The sequence below is a fragment of the Letharia columbiana genome (assembly GCF_014066305.1).
Source record: "Letharia columbiana isolate WasteWater2 chromosome Unknown Sc0000005_s0, whole genome shotgun sequence".
Taxonomy (NCBI): Eukaryota; Fungi; Ascomycota; class Lecanoromycetes; order Lecanorales; family Parmeliaceae; genus Letharia; species Letharia columbiana.
The window spans coordinates 294,708-308,247 of NW_023501041.1; the positions used below are offsets into that span (position 1 = coordinate 294,708).

Sequence of the window (13,540 nt, forward strand, 5' to 3'; positions counted from 1 at the left end):
TAGTTAATTATAAATTTAAAGTTACTACGCTTTTTAATTAGATTAACTAAGTTATCGCGAGTAAATAAGTTAGCGTTCTTAATTATTAAAAAAATAGATATACGTTATTAATATATAGAATAACTTTTTTATTTTTAAATTATAGAACGAAATATGGGCTTTTAGAAGAAGAAAAAATTCTTAAGTTTAGTCTTATAATTATTAAAGCGTAAGGAATTCAAATATCGCTTATTAAAGTTCGCTTATTAAAGATTCGCTTATCTATTTACTCGATAGCTTTAATTAAAGAAAAAATTATAAATTTAATTCATAGACCTTTACTCGTGTTATTATCATATTATAAGATTTAACGATTCTTAAAGAAATCCTCGAGGAAAGTATTACGAGCGATTACGAGATATATTCTTAATATAATATCTTATCTTCATTTAAAACTTAAAGTTAAAAATATATAAGCATATTTTGAAAATATAAGATTATCGAAGAAGCTTTTAAAATATCAATTCGATCGATATAGCGTATATAGATTATACGAATATACTATACGTATATATAAATAGCGTTTAGATAATATTTAGAAGTAATCTATAGATAAATATATATAAATTCGTTAATATTTTAAAGTTTTAAAGCTATATATAGCTTTCGAGTAAACGAGCGATTTAGATAGACGAACGACTTATAACTAAAAAGCTAGCTTTCTTTCTATCGACAAGTTTTAAAAAGTACTATCAAGATCTGAATCGAGAAAGTTAGGTATCTATTCGGGAAGTAACTAAATTTCTTAGCTACGAATATCAAATTTTGTTAGTAATCTTAACTTTATCTCCGTCTCTCTTTATTTCTTCTTTAAAAGAATTCTATCTCTATAAATTATATCTCAGTTAACTCTTTTCGATTATAGTATCTCTTCTTCTATTATTATACGTACTACGAATCGTTATTAAAAAAAGCGTTAATAATAGAAAATAAGTATACTCTCTTTTAATTACGCTTTTAAAATTAGCTATAATTTTAGAGAAATTAATAAAATTTATAGTAATATCGAGATCTTATACTCTATAATATAATAATACGCTATTAATCTTAGTCTATAATATCTTATAAATCTTCTTAATATATATTCGAAGGCTTTAATAAATTATCTACTATACTTCTTCTCGATTCTTCTTATCGATATAATAATCTTAAATTTCGCTATTAAGATTCTATATAACGTTTAATCTTTAATATATAGAATTTATATCGAGATTATAGTCTTTCTACTTAATAAGACTACGATACTTATTATTCGAAGAATTCTATTTATATTTAATAAGTAGAGCGAGATAAAGAGCTTTTTATTCCGACCCGCATGGCAAGGTACGGTAAGGTACCTTAGCGTTCTATTGAATAAAGAACAAGGGTAGAATAATCATACTCATTTGCTCTCGTGCAGACACGCAATAGTAGTAGCTCGGCGCTACATCGGTACTCTACTTGATACAATTTCTGGATTTTTTCCTTCTCTTTCTGCCGGGGTACACCACTGTGGCATTCTAGTCGATTAGGAGTCTATTGAAGGCCTTGGCAGTCAACGGATGAGTTTCCGGCGCTACTAGTGCAGGCAAAAATTGAGAGATGGAGTATTGCGACCAACTTTACTGTCAAGATGCACACCATTTGGCAGATAGCCGGCAATCTGGCTATCGTAAAATCCGACGATCTCGTCTACACTATGGTCTTCAGGAGGAGAATCACCTAGCAGGTATTTAGAGACTTTCTTACAAATTACATGACGATGCCAGCCCCAGACTTGATGCATGCATCACCAAATGTACCTACCAACCTTTGTCTGCAGAATGAGCCCAACAGGCAGAAGGGGACTTCTCCAGATTCGTATCATGACGCAAAAACCGATTTCGACTCGGGTTCACTCGGAGACCGTTGTCCTACCCCTTTCCCGTCCTTGACAGGCCTGAGATCACGGGGGAAAGTTGGAGAACTAGAGTCGGCGACGATTGGCTCGAGAGTGACACTTGTCGATCTACACAATGCTACAGCATCGCTTGGTGCTTCGCCGATTGCAGCTCTACAAGCTGCTTGGGCTGTGATCCTTTCTACGTACACTGCTGCTCAGGACGATGTTATCTATACCACCCTTATCGCCTCCCCAGCGAGCCATAACTCTGATCATCGAGGCGAGGACGACTTTCAAGCGATTCAAACGCGAGTATGTCTCAACATCCCTCAAAAGCGGGGCCAAACAACAAATGGCAGCATCCTTAAACACTTGACAGCATCAAATGCGTTGGCGCTACTTCAATCTAAGCAGCCAGTGGTTCCAGCTGCTCACCGTGATGAATTGATCAAACATGGAACGCTTGTAGCCTTGAAAAGCAAGGATTGTCCTGAACGTGGCGATGGGATTTTGAAATTAAGCAATGGGCTCTTCAAAGGTGATGAGCCCGCAGTCAGTCTTGTAGCCCGGCCTGACTTGGCCGGTTCCCTGGAGTTGAATGTACTCTACATCAATCTGGTTCTGAACGAAACTAGCGCGCTTGTGATGTTAGAGCAATTGGACGATGTCTTAGCATTCATTTTAGCAAATCCTGCAAAACCGATTGCAGATAGCTTGGCTGCTATTCGCCCTTCTCTATTATCGACATGGAATGGAGCCCTGCAGGAGTCCACAGAATTCAGTCTACAGGCACCACACTTGCATGCCCAATTCGAGAGTTTTGCCAGTTGCAGCCCGCACCGTGTGGCATTGGATTTCAGGAAGGACATACATTCTGAAAAATCAAGCGATAACACCACGTGGACCTATGAGCAGCTCAATGACAGAGCCGAGAGTTTTGCTACGCGTCTCATCCACCGCTTTGGCCCCTTGACTGATGATGTTATACCAGTATGCATGGAAAAGCGCCCGGAGCTCTACATTGCCATTCTCGGTATTTTGAAGACAGGCGGGGCCTGGTGTCCAATCGATCCGTCTTTCCCAGCTCGTCGCCGCCACCACCTTATTGCACGAATTGGCGCTCGAATTCTTGTTGTTGCTGAGCCAAAGCCTGCAGGTAGCACCGACGGCATACCCCAAGGCGTGACCACTGTCGACATCAACTGTCTGGAGGACACTGTTGCCGGTGTGTTTAAAACTCCTAGTGCAAAGATGGGAAGCCTTGCCTATCTCATTTGGACAAGTGGGACTACTGGCGATCCCAAGGGCGTTCCAATTCATCACAAAGCTGCAGTGACCAGTATGCGAGCTCTACAGAGGTCTATACCTTCTGATGTAGCTGGAGGCATCGTGCGTTGCCTACAATTTTCTCAGTTCACGTTTGATGTCTTCATTCAGGACTTGTTCTACACCTGGGGCATTGGAGGGACGGTCATATCGTCCACCCGAGAAATCATGCTTGGCTCATTCGCCGAGCTGGCAACCAAGACAAACGCAACCCATGCGCATTTGACCCCAGCTTTCGCGGCGAGTGTGCCGAGAGAGCGATGTCCGACCCTCGAGGTCATCACGATGATTGGAGAGAAGTTGCCTCAGGCTATAGCAGACGATTGGAGTCAGGATATGCGAGCTTTCAACACGTATGGTCCCGCCGAGACTACGGTAGTCTCAACTTTAAGGCAGTTTGGTGCTGCAGGAGACGAAGTTCAGAGCGAGAATATTGGCTTTCCTCTAGTATCGGTGTCTACTTTTGTTATGCGCGATGATCGCCCTCTCATGAGACAAGGTATTGGCGAGTTAGCTCTTGGGGGCCCCCAGCTTTCGAAGCGCTACTGGAATGATCCAGATAGATCTTCCGAAAAATTTGTTTGGAATGAGCAGTGTTCTAGAAACTTATACATGACAGGAGATTTGGTTCGCCAACTGTACGATGGCTCTTTGGAGTTTGTTGGCCGTACGGATGACCTGATCAAGATCCAAGGTATCCGTATCGAGCTTAGCGAGATTGGCTTTTCTCTTCGTTCCTGCCATCCACTCGTCGAGCAAGTCGAGATACAATACCTGGATCGGCCGGACCGTCCTTCAAAGGTCATCGTGGCGTTTCTCGTTGCACCAAAATTGGACAATAGCATGCAACCTACCAGTCAACTCACTGCAAGCGAAGAAGCGATCCCAATTGCTAAGAGCGCTCTCCTTAAAGCGCAGACCAACTTGCCTGGTTATATGATCCCAAGGGTGTTTCTCGTGATAAATAGCATTCCAACGACATCTTCGGCTAAGACCGATCAAGCTGTTCTCAAAGACATTTACAGCTCGATCGATCTGGGAACGTGGGAAAGGACGCTTGCTTCAAATGACAACAGTACCAGAGAGGTAGCGACCTGGAGCACGCGCGAATCAGATCTCATCGCGGTTGTCACGGAACTCTCTGGAACACATCGGGATTCAATGAGTCGAGCCTGTGACTTGCGTTCGATTGGAATAGATTCCATTGCCGCAACGAGATTAGCTCCACTGCTCAATGCCAAAGGGTTTCGCATCTCAGTCGCCGATATTCTTAAGTGCCAAAATCTGGATGATCTTTCGAAGTCGACTGACAAGCCCCACACCGAGCATCTGACAGAAAGACACGATCTAGAGGCTTTCCACAAAGAATGGTACACCAGGGTTACAAATGAAATAAATAGACGTGATGTATACGTGGCTCCGGCTTTGCCGTTGCAAGAGTCTCTTCTCAGCGAAAGTATGCAGAACCCCAGCGCTTACTGGAGTAACACTTTTCTTTCTCTCGATGCTAAGGTCGACAACAACCGCTTACGCAAGGCATGGTTGCAGGTTGTGAGCGATACAGAGGCATTACGTACAGGTTTCATCCCTTCAGCTGCAGTTTTGGAACATCATATCGATGCCTCCATCTCGAACTCAACATTTATGCAGTTGATATACGAAGTGGCTACCATTGATTGGACATGTGTGAAGTCGTCAGAGGCCGGTATGATCGAGCTTGCCACACAACGAGCACATGCTGTGGCCGAAAGACATCAAAGAGATCACTTCAGGGACCCGCTTGTGGCCATTACGATCTTCGAACAGCCAAACCATTGCGTGATGATGGTCTCTGTTCATCACGCTGTTCGCGATGAGGCATCGTTAGGTTTCATCCTGGAAGATGTTAGTAAGAGCTACCAGAAGTTTGGTGAGGGCCCAGGACATCGGCATCAATTGCGCGAGGCTCTACAAGTGATGCTTCCGACGGGAGCTCAAATCGATCAGGATGAGGATTTCTGGTCAAAAGCACTCGAAACTTTCGTTACCACTGATGATGCAAATATATGGCCTGATTTGACTGGAAAGAGCAGGCGAAGCGAAGACCCAGCTGTAGGGTTCTTAATCCACACTCAGGCTCTGAAAACGAGCTACAAAGACCTTCAAGGTGCAGCACTCGGCCTCGGTGCATCATCGGTAGCATCAATTTTACTAGTAGCTTGGGGGAGCGTGCTACTGGAGTACTTGGAGACTAGCAGCGTAGTATTCGCAGAGACATGGTCAACCCGAATTGATGACTTTACATTAGCGGATGTTGTCGGACCACTAACGACTGTATTACCTGTCCCTTTTCGTGCGCTGAGATCCGCTCGCGAAGCCTTAATCGCGCAATCGAATTTTCAGAGAGAGTCTAGAGCCCATCGCTCAATTCATGCACGAGTCATTAGAAAAATTCTAAAACGCTCCGAGAACCAAGGTCTATATCCAGCAGTGTTCAACTTTCTTCCTGATTTGGGGGAAGACAGCGAGAACGGTTGCTCTTCAATATGGAGTAAGATTGACAATGTCGTGGGCCTTACTGTTGAACATCCTTTGGCACTCAATGTCGCACAGACAGCAAACGGTGTTCTAGAGATGGAGATCTCAGCAAGCCAAAAGGTTATGAGCAGTGCCCACCTCGCCATACTTGCTCTGCAGGTGGACGCATTCGTCGAGACGATGTTGAGATCCCCTGACATGCCACTTACGCAACTTTCATTATATTTTCCAAAAGAGCTGGTCTCTGTGACCTCGGTCTCCTTCAGCGAAAAGGTGAAACTTGCTTGGAAACAAAATCCCACGGATTGGGTGGATCATTACGCTGCAGTACATCCACACTGGCCCGCAGCTCAAGTGGTCACCTCTCTTGACAACAAGGAGTGCGAATCTGAAAGCTGGAGTTTTGCAGAATTACGCTACGCATACAATCGAGTTTCAGCTTTCATTAGTCACAGTGGTTATACTAATCAGATGATAGCAGTGTGTCTGGATCGCCGTATTGAGGCTTATGCGGTAATTCTTGGGATTATGGCGTCTGGCAATACCTACTTACCCATCGACGAAGATTTGCCCGGGAAGCGCAAATCATTCTTACTGCAGGACAGTACAGCTGCCATGCTCTTCACCACCAGGTCTCTTGCGCTTACGTTTCCAAGCACTCCAGCCGAAAGCCGCGTGGTCTACGTGGACTGTAGTACATATGTGGAGCAAATAGTCAGTGGTCGTTCGGTTGAAACCTCCTCGCATCCACAAGCTAGCGACAACGCTTATTTGCTTTACACCTCTGGATCAACTGGAGTACCGAAGGGTGTGCTTGTTGGCCGGGGCAACCTTTGCTCGTTCATCGAAGGACTTTCCGAGTTCATTTGTCCACTTATTCCTGGAATGAAAGAGCTTCCGGGTAAAGGCAAATACCTCGGACTTGCAAGCAGAGCTTTTGACGTTCACATTGCTGAGATGTTCCTGGCCTGGCGACAAGGTCTGGCTGCAGTGACTGCTCCTAGGACGATGCTGCTCGATAATCTTGAGCTAGCGCTTCGGAAGCTGGAGATTACTCATGCTAGCTTTGTGCCATCATTGATCGATCAAGCTGGCTTAGATCCCGCGAATCTCCCTGACCTTCATTATCTGGGTGTCGGAGGCGAGAAGATGTCGAAACGTGTTATCGATTCATGGGCCTCCAATGAGAACGCATCTTTGATAAATGCGTATGGTCCAACTGAAATGTCAATAGGATGCACCGCTGCAGAAGTCACTGGAGAATCGAGTTCGAGGAACGTCGGTCGACCTTACGGGAACTCCGTTGCTCATGTACTGGTACCTGGATCCAATAGGTACACCCTGCGTGGCGTTGCAGGAGAGCTCTGCTTTACAGGAGACTTAGTCGCAAATGGCTACCATAATCGTCCCGATGCGAAAGGATTTGTAAATGATTTCAACGGTGAAAGAATGTATCGCACAGGTGACGTAGTGCGCTTGATGGCAGACGACACACTGGAATACCTGCGCCGAGAGGATGATCAAACCAAAGTCAGAGGTCAACGACTCGAACTAGGTGAGATTACCGAGGCTGTTCGATCGACAGCCGTAACGACGCTGGGGTTGAATAACATCGACGTGGCAACTATGGTTGCTCAGCATCCCAAGCTCTCAAAATCACAACTTGTAAGCTTCGTCGTTCCCAACCCACATTCAAATAAAACCCTAGAAGTTTCAGAGACCCTTAGCTCTGCCCACGACTATGCTATCGCAAGCGAGATTCAAGCCGGTTGCCGAAAAGTCCTTCCCGCTTACATGGTTCCTGATGTGGTCATTCCCCTCACAAAACTACCCCTGGCCCCGTCATCCGGAAAAGCAGATTTGAAGCGCCTCAAAATTCTTTTCGCAGACATACCAATTGCGGACTTGATACACGACACCTCCTCAGAACAGCCTGATCAACCGGATTCAACCCGCCAAGAATTGACTGAAGCTGAGAGAAGTGTGCGAAGCGCAGTCATGAACACCCTAGCTGTTGATGCGGCCGAAATCTCAAGAAATACCAACATCTTCCGGCTAGGACTTGATAGTCTAAGCGCCATCACTCTGGCCGTCAAACTGCAGAAGCTAGGATACGACTGCACAGTTTCCAGCGTCCTGATAAACCCCTTTCTTGAACAGCTGGCTCTTCTACCTCAAAAAGACCAAGACAAAGAGGCACCAGCAGACCAACTTACACAGACACGGTCAAGACTAGGAGATCTCGAGTCCAGGTTTCGTGGGACTCACTCCCATGGCCTAGACGACTCGTCCATTCAGGCAGTAAAGCCTTGCTTGCCTTTACAAGAGACCCTTGTGGCGACTTCTCTCAACGACAATAGTGATCCGCTCTATGTGAATCACATGGCATTGAGGCTATCTAATGATTTCGATCGCGCTCATCTTTATAGAGCTTGGGCGAGGGTAGTGGCCGACCACGACATACTCAGGACCTGCTTCCAGGAATTCGAAAATGGAATTGTTCAAGTCATTTTTGAATATGTTGAGTCCCGATCAGTGTCCTGGGAAGAGACTGTTACCTCAGATCCCGAGTCGGCTTCCCAGCTTCAGCAAAGTAAATCTGGCACAGAAATTATCTCTGACATTGCGAGCAAAGCCCCATTGAGACTGACCCTGTTTCGGCCACCTTCTGACGACGGAAGTTCGATACTGTTGGTTTCAATACATCATGCACTATATGATAGAGAATCCATCACCATGGTACTTCAAGAGCTCATCATGCGATATCACTCAGCCATTCCTCCGGCTCATACCCCTTTTGATTCGATGATTGAACACGTATTTTCCCAGGATCAGGAGGCGTCCGAAGTCTTCTGGAAAGATTATCTAGCACATTGTAGGCCGACTTCGATTGTGGATCGAGCTGATACCACAAAAAAAACCCCGAATAACAATTTCTTCCCGACGGTGGACAGGACTCTTGCTAGTCCGCTTGCTGAGTTGGAGGACTTCTCTTCTTCTATAAGTGGAACACTGACATCAACTATCCAGGCAGTCTTTGGCATCATCTTGGCTCAAGTGCTGGAAACCCACGATGTAGTATTTGGCGCCGTACTTTCCGGGCGCACTGTGCCGATAGAGAATCCTCATACTATCGTTGCGCCCTGCATAACAACCATTCCTCAACGCGTCAATTTCCATTCCAATTGTTCCTCTATTGTAGACATCGTGAAAGATGCCCAACAAGGTTTTGTAGCCTCTCTCGAGTTTCAACACACAGCTCTGAGACATATCCATCGCTGGCTCGGAGCAGAGAAACCCTTGTTCGACTGTCTAGTCTCCTGTATACAGAAATTGGATTCAAAGCCTAGCACTTATCCACGTCTTTGGACTGAGCTCGAGGGCTCCATCCCCAAAGACTTCCCGCTCTCTATTGAATTTGAGGCTGACTATGGAGCCGGTCGAATGCGTGCTCACTGTGCTTTCTCTCCTGCATTTGGCGACTTGGACAGAGCAGCGTCTTTACTAGAGAATATCGATCTTCTTCTGGGAGCGTTAGTTCGACGAGAAATTGTCACTACTGAAGATCTAGGCCTCTCCAAAAGTGATGCTGTAGACTATAGATCTAAGCCGCAAGTTTGGGACCAGTCACACTGGACGCCGAGAGAGCTGAAGGTGCGAGAGCTTGCGGCTGAGATCTGTGGTACCAGTGCGAAAGACATCTCAAAGGGAGCATCATTTTTCAGTCTAGGGATCGACTCTATCACTGCAATTCGGTTTGCGCAACGCCTAAGACACTCGGAAATGCAGTGCTCTTCAGCGGATGTGATGCGCCATTCATGTATAGCGGCGCTAGCCCAAAAAATTGACAGTCTTCCACATCACACGAGAAGCATCGAAAAGCTCTCAGAGGCGCCACAGGAAGACGACCTCAATCACTTTATCCCTCAGCTCCCAATTTGGAGCCCCGCAGACACTATAACAGACGTCTATGCTTGTACTCCACTGCAGTCCTCCATGCTTACTCAAACCCTGGGATCAGATGGGAAGCTTTATTTTCACTACCATGCTGTCCGACTAGCCCGCCATATCGATCTCTCCAGACTAAAACAAGCATGGGAATATCTCATCGTGAAGACAGAGATACTTCGAACCACCTTCCACTTTTCCAACGCGGTTAACACGTGGCTGGCAGCAGTGCACCAAGAGAGGCCAGACTCTTGGACAGAGCGCGATATCATAACTTCAATATCTGATTCGCTGACCGATATCATGGAGCATTCTGTATTCCATGAAGAAGCGGACTTTGAGCAGCCGCCTTGGAAGGCAACTATTTTGAAGACGGCAACGGAAACTGTGCTCGTGATGTCGATGCATCACAGTCTCTACGACGGCGAGTCAATCAACCTCCTGTTCCAAGACCTGGCAAGGCTGTATGAAGACATCGATTTGCCCCTAAGAGCACCTTTCAGCGATGCAGCGAGAGCTATCTCGAAGAGTAAGACGGAGGCCGAAAACTTTTGGTTACGACAACTCGACGGGTTTACAAACAGTGAGGTTTCCCCGTCGCAGAAAGCCACAGAGACGGCCATGATAGAAATGGATACTACTTTCCTAATGAACATCGAGAGTATACTTCAGGGCTGCAAAGATCTTGGGGTGACCATCCAGACGGTCGCACTCTTGGCCTATGGAAAGAGCCTCGCTTGCGTCTCAGGACGCCGAGATGTCGTCTTTGGTCATGTGGTCGGAGGTCGATCGCTTGCAATGCCAGGCGCAGACGAAGTCGTCGGACCGCTCTTCAACACGGTCCCATCCCGCATCGTCTTTGACAAGACCTATGTCACGAACAAAGCTGCGGCCATTGACATTCAACAGTCCTCGGGAAACTCACGACCACACCAGTATGCGTCGTTGGGTAGGATTCAGCAGGCATGGCGGCAGAAGGTTGGAGATGCTAACGCACAGCTTTTTGACACTCTGTTCGTCTTCCAGAACACCGTTAACAGGGCATCATCCACAGATAGATTGTGGACCTCTCTCGATATGGGTGAAGCTGTCGCCCCCACCGAATACTCGACGAACTTTGAATTCGAGCAAGGGGGAGAAGAGACCGTCTTGAGATTGTCGTCGCGCAAGGGGCTGACAACACGAGAGCAGCTCCAGGCCTGGCTTACAGACTTTGAGCAGATCTTTCAAGACATTATTGAGCGTCCTCAGCGGAGTGTAATGGCTTTCCCAGGCTCGCTACAGAGTCTCCCACTTGCGATTGGGAACGACAAGAAGCGCGCATCTCCAAAAGATGACATTGAGCCAGGACCGGATTTGGAATCCATTCGGACAGTGCTATCGGAAGTATCCGGGATTTCCCCAGAGAACATTCCAGTAAATGCCAGCATATTTTCCCTAGGTCTGGACTCCATCTCCGCAATCCGGGTGGCTGCGAGCTGCCGGAAGCAGGGTCATGTGGTAAGTGTTGCAGATGTACTTCAAGGACGCAGTTTGAGCGGCATCTGTAGACGGCTTCGGGGAAGGAATCCGGAGCAAACCCGCCACGCGGAGAAGCAAAGTCCATTGATCAATACGGAAGCAAGATCAAAGGCTCTAGTCCTGGCAAGTCTCAAAGATGAGGATATCGAGGATGTGCTACCGTGTCTAGCCGGTCAATCATATCACCTTGCCAGTTGGCTGAAATCGCGTCGGACGATGTGTGAGGCGGTATGGACATATCAGTGTCCCAGACGGCTGAATGTGAATGATCTGAGGTCCGCTTGGAGAGGGCTGAGGGAGCGTCATTCGGTGTTGCGGACTACATTTGTTGCTCTCTCGCCCAAAGAGACCGTCCAAGTGGTACTCAAACCTTCAGCACTCAATCACGACTCCTTCAAGTGCATAGAAGCTCCAGGTGATACCGAAGACCGAGTCGCTGACCAGATCACTCAAGAAACAAAACAGCCGTTCGACTTCTTCAGTCCTCCTTCGAAGCTACGCCTCGTACGCGGGGATACTCAAGACTTTGTGGTGTTGAAACTCCATCATGCAACCTACGACGCTTGGACAGTTCAGAAAATCGTTGACGACCTCATCGCACTATACCAAGGCGTCCATCTACCGTCCCCGCCACGCTTCGACTCATTCATCCACCACACCACGCACTCTCTCCACACCGAACCGGAACAACTCTACTGGCGCAAAAGCCTGAAAGAATGCCAACCAACCCTCCTCCAGCCATCAACCACCCAACCCGACACCCCCGTCCCCACATCTACCGCTTCCACCGCAATCTTCGTCTCCATCAACCCCGCTCTCCCAAACCTCCGATCCCTAGAAACCACATGCCGCCACTCCGCCACTTCCCTCCCCACACTCATCCTCCTCGCCTTCGCCCGCGCCCTGGCCCGCCACACCTCAGTCGCCAGTCCGACTTTCGGCCTCTACCAGGCGGGCCGCTCCACTCCGTTCAAAGACATCGATGAGCTGTGCGCTCCATGTCTGAACGTCACGCCGGTGGTGATACCGGATGCGTTGGACCGGCCGGCGCTGGAGAGTGCGCAGCGGTTGCAGGTTGATCTGGCGGAGAGGGTGGAATTCGAGCAGAGCTATCTGCGCGAAATACTGGGTTGGGTGGGTTGCGGGGGTGGGCCGCTTTTCAACACGTTTGTGAATATCCTCTCGCATGAGGGCGCGCGGGGTCCTCTGTCAGCCTCGTCATCGTCAACAAGACCGACAACAAGTTCCGACCCTCTCTTCGTCCCATGTCAGCTGCCACATGTCCCGATGGATGCTGTACCGGCGGAGACGATGAAGCATGGTAAGACTGCGGTGGATGGTTTGGAAGTGGAGTATCTTGCCGAGAAGAACTTGTACCTAGATGTGGCGAGGAGGGTCGAGGATGATTGTATCGATTTTGGGATCCGGTGTGATGGAGAGCTGATGGATGAGGGGACGGTGAGGGCGTTCGCGGGTGAGATTGCTGTGGAGGTGGAGAAAATTGTGGAGGGTATTGAGAGGGATGGGGATCGAGGGGTTTAGGCAGAGGAGCGAGAAAGGGTGTTTGGGAGGAGGGGGGGGTGGGGGGGTGGCTGTGGTGGAAACTGAAAGGTGGGGTGGGAATATCTTGTGTATCAATACAACATGGATAACGCGTCTCAAGCTTGCTGTAGCGGCATATACTCTCTCCACTCAATATCCATCACGATCACACTTGTTCAAGAAAGCAAAAGCCTGCGAATAGCACCAAAGGTAGTTAGAGGACGTTTGTTAAAGATACTGGGGTTTGGTCCTTATGATACCTAGTAAGATGGTGTGATCGAATGTCTCAGTTGTGCGCGACGTAACCGGGGCAGCTACTCCTTCGGAGCAGTGCTGGCAGCGGCGTTTCTCCCATAGTAGTATCTAATCCGGGAACCGCCATTGAAGTCTTCAAAGTCCTGTCCGAGCGGTCTAACGATGGAATCGAAGACAGCTTTTGGAATTCTTCATTGTCAAGGCTGGCATCCCGAACATCGGGAGGCACTTCAAGCACCTCCGAACGACGTCGCCACATCTGCTACCACCCTCACTATATACGTACTCGATAAGACGGGCTGGCAGTGTTGAAGTTGGTTGCGACCTCGGTTGCATCGGCGTCTTCCGGTATTAGCATGTCGTATACATTCCGCCCAAAGCTGAGCTCGGTGAGCGTTACCCCAAGCACGAACAAGACCTCACTTGGGATACGATGAGTGATCGTACTTCGACTCGTGTCTTCGATTAGATTCGTGTTTGTATCCTCCGGCGAGACCTCCGACGATACATATGGATGTGCGAAGGCAACTC

The 13,540-nt window shown here is 47.7% G+C and overlaps 1 protein-coding gene across 1 annotated transcript; it reads left to right on the forward strand.

Annotated features, from left to right (window-relative positions):
* Nucleotides 1–1,774: 1,774 nt before the first annotated feature.
* HO173_002508 (uncharacterized protein) lies at nt 1,775–12,754 on the forward strand (the record flags this gene model as incomplete). Its single annotated transcript, XM_037304441.1, has 2 exons — nt 1,775–3,289; nt 3,338–12,754. The coding sequence occupies 2 exons, from the start codon at nt 1,775–1,777 to the stop codon at nt 12,752–12,754; spliced, it is 10,932 nt and encodes a 3,643-aa protein (XP_037168534.1).
* Between the last annotated feature and the right edge of the window lie 786 nt (nt 12,755–13,540).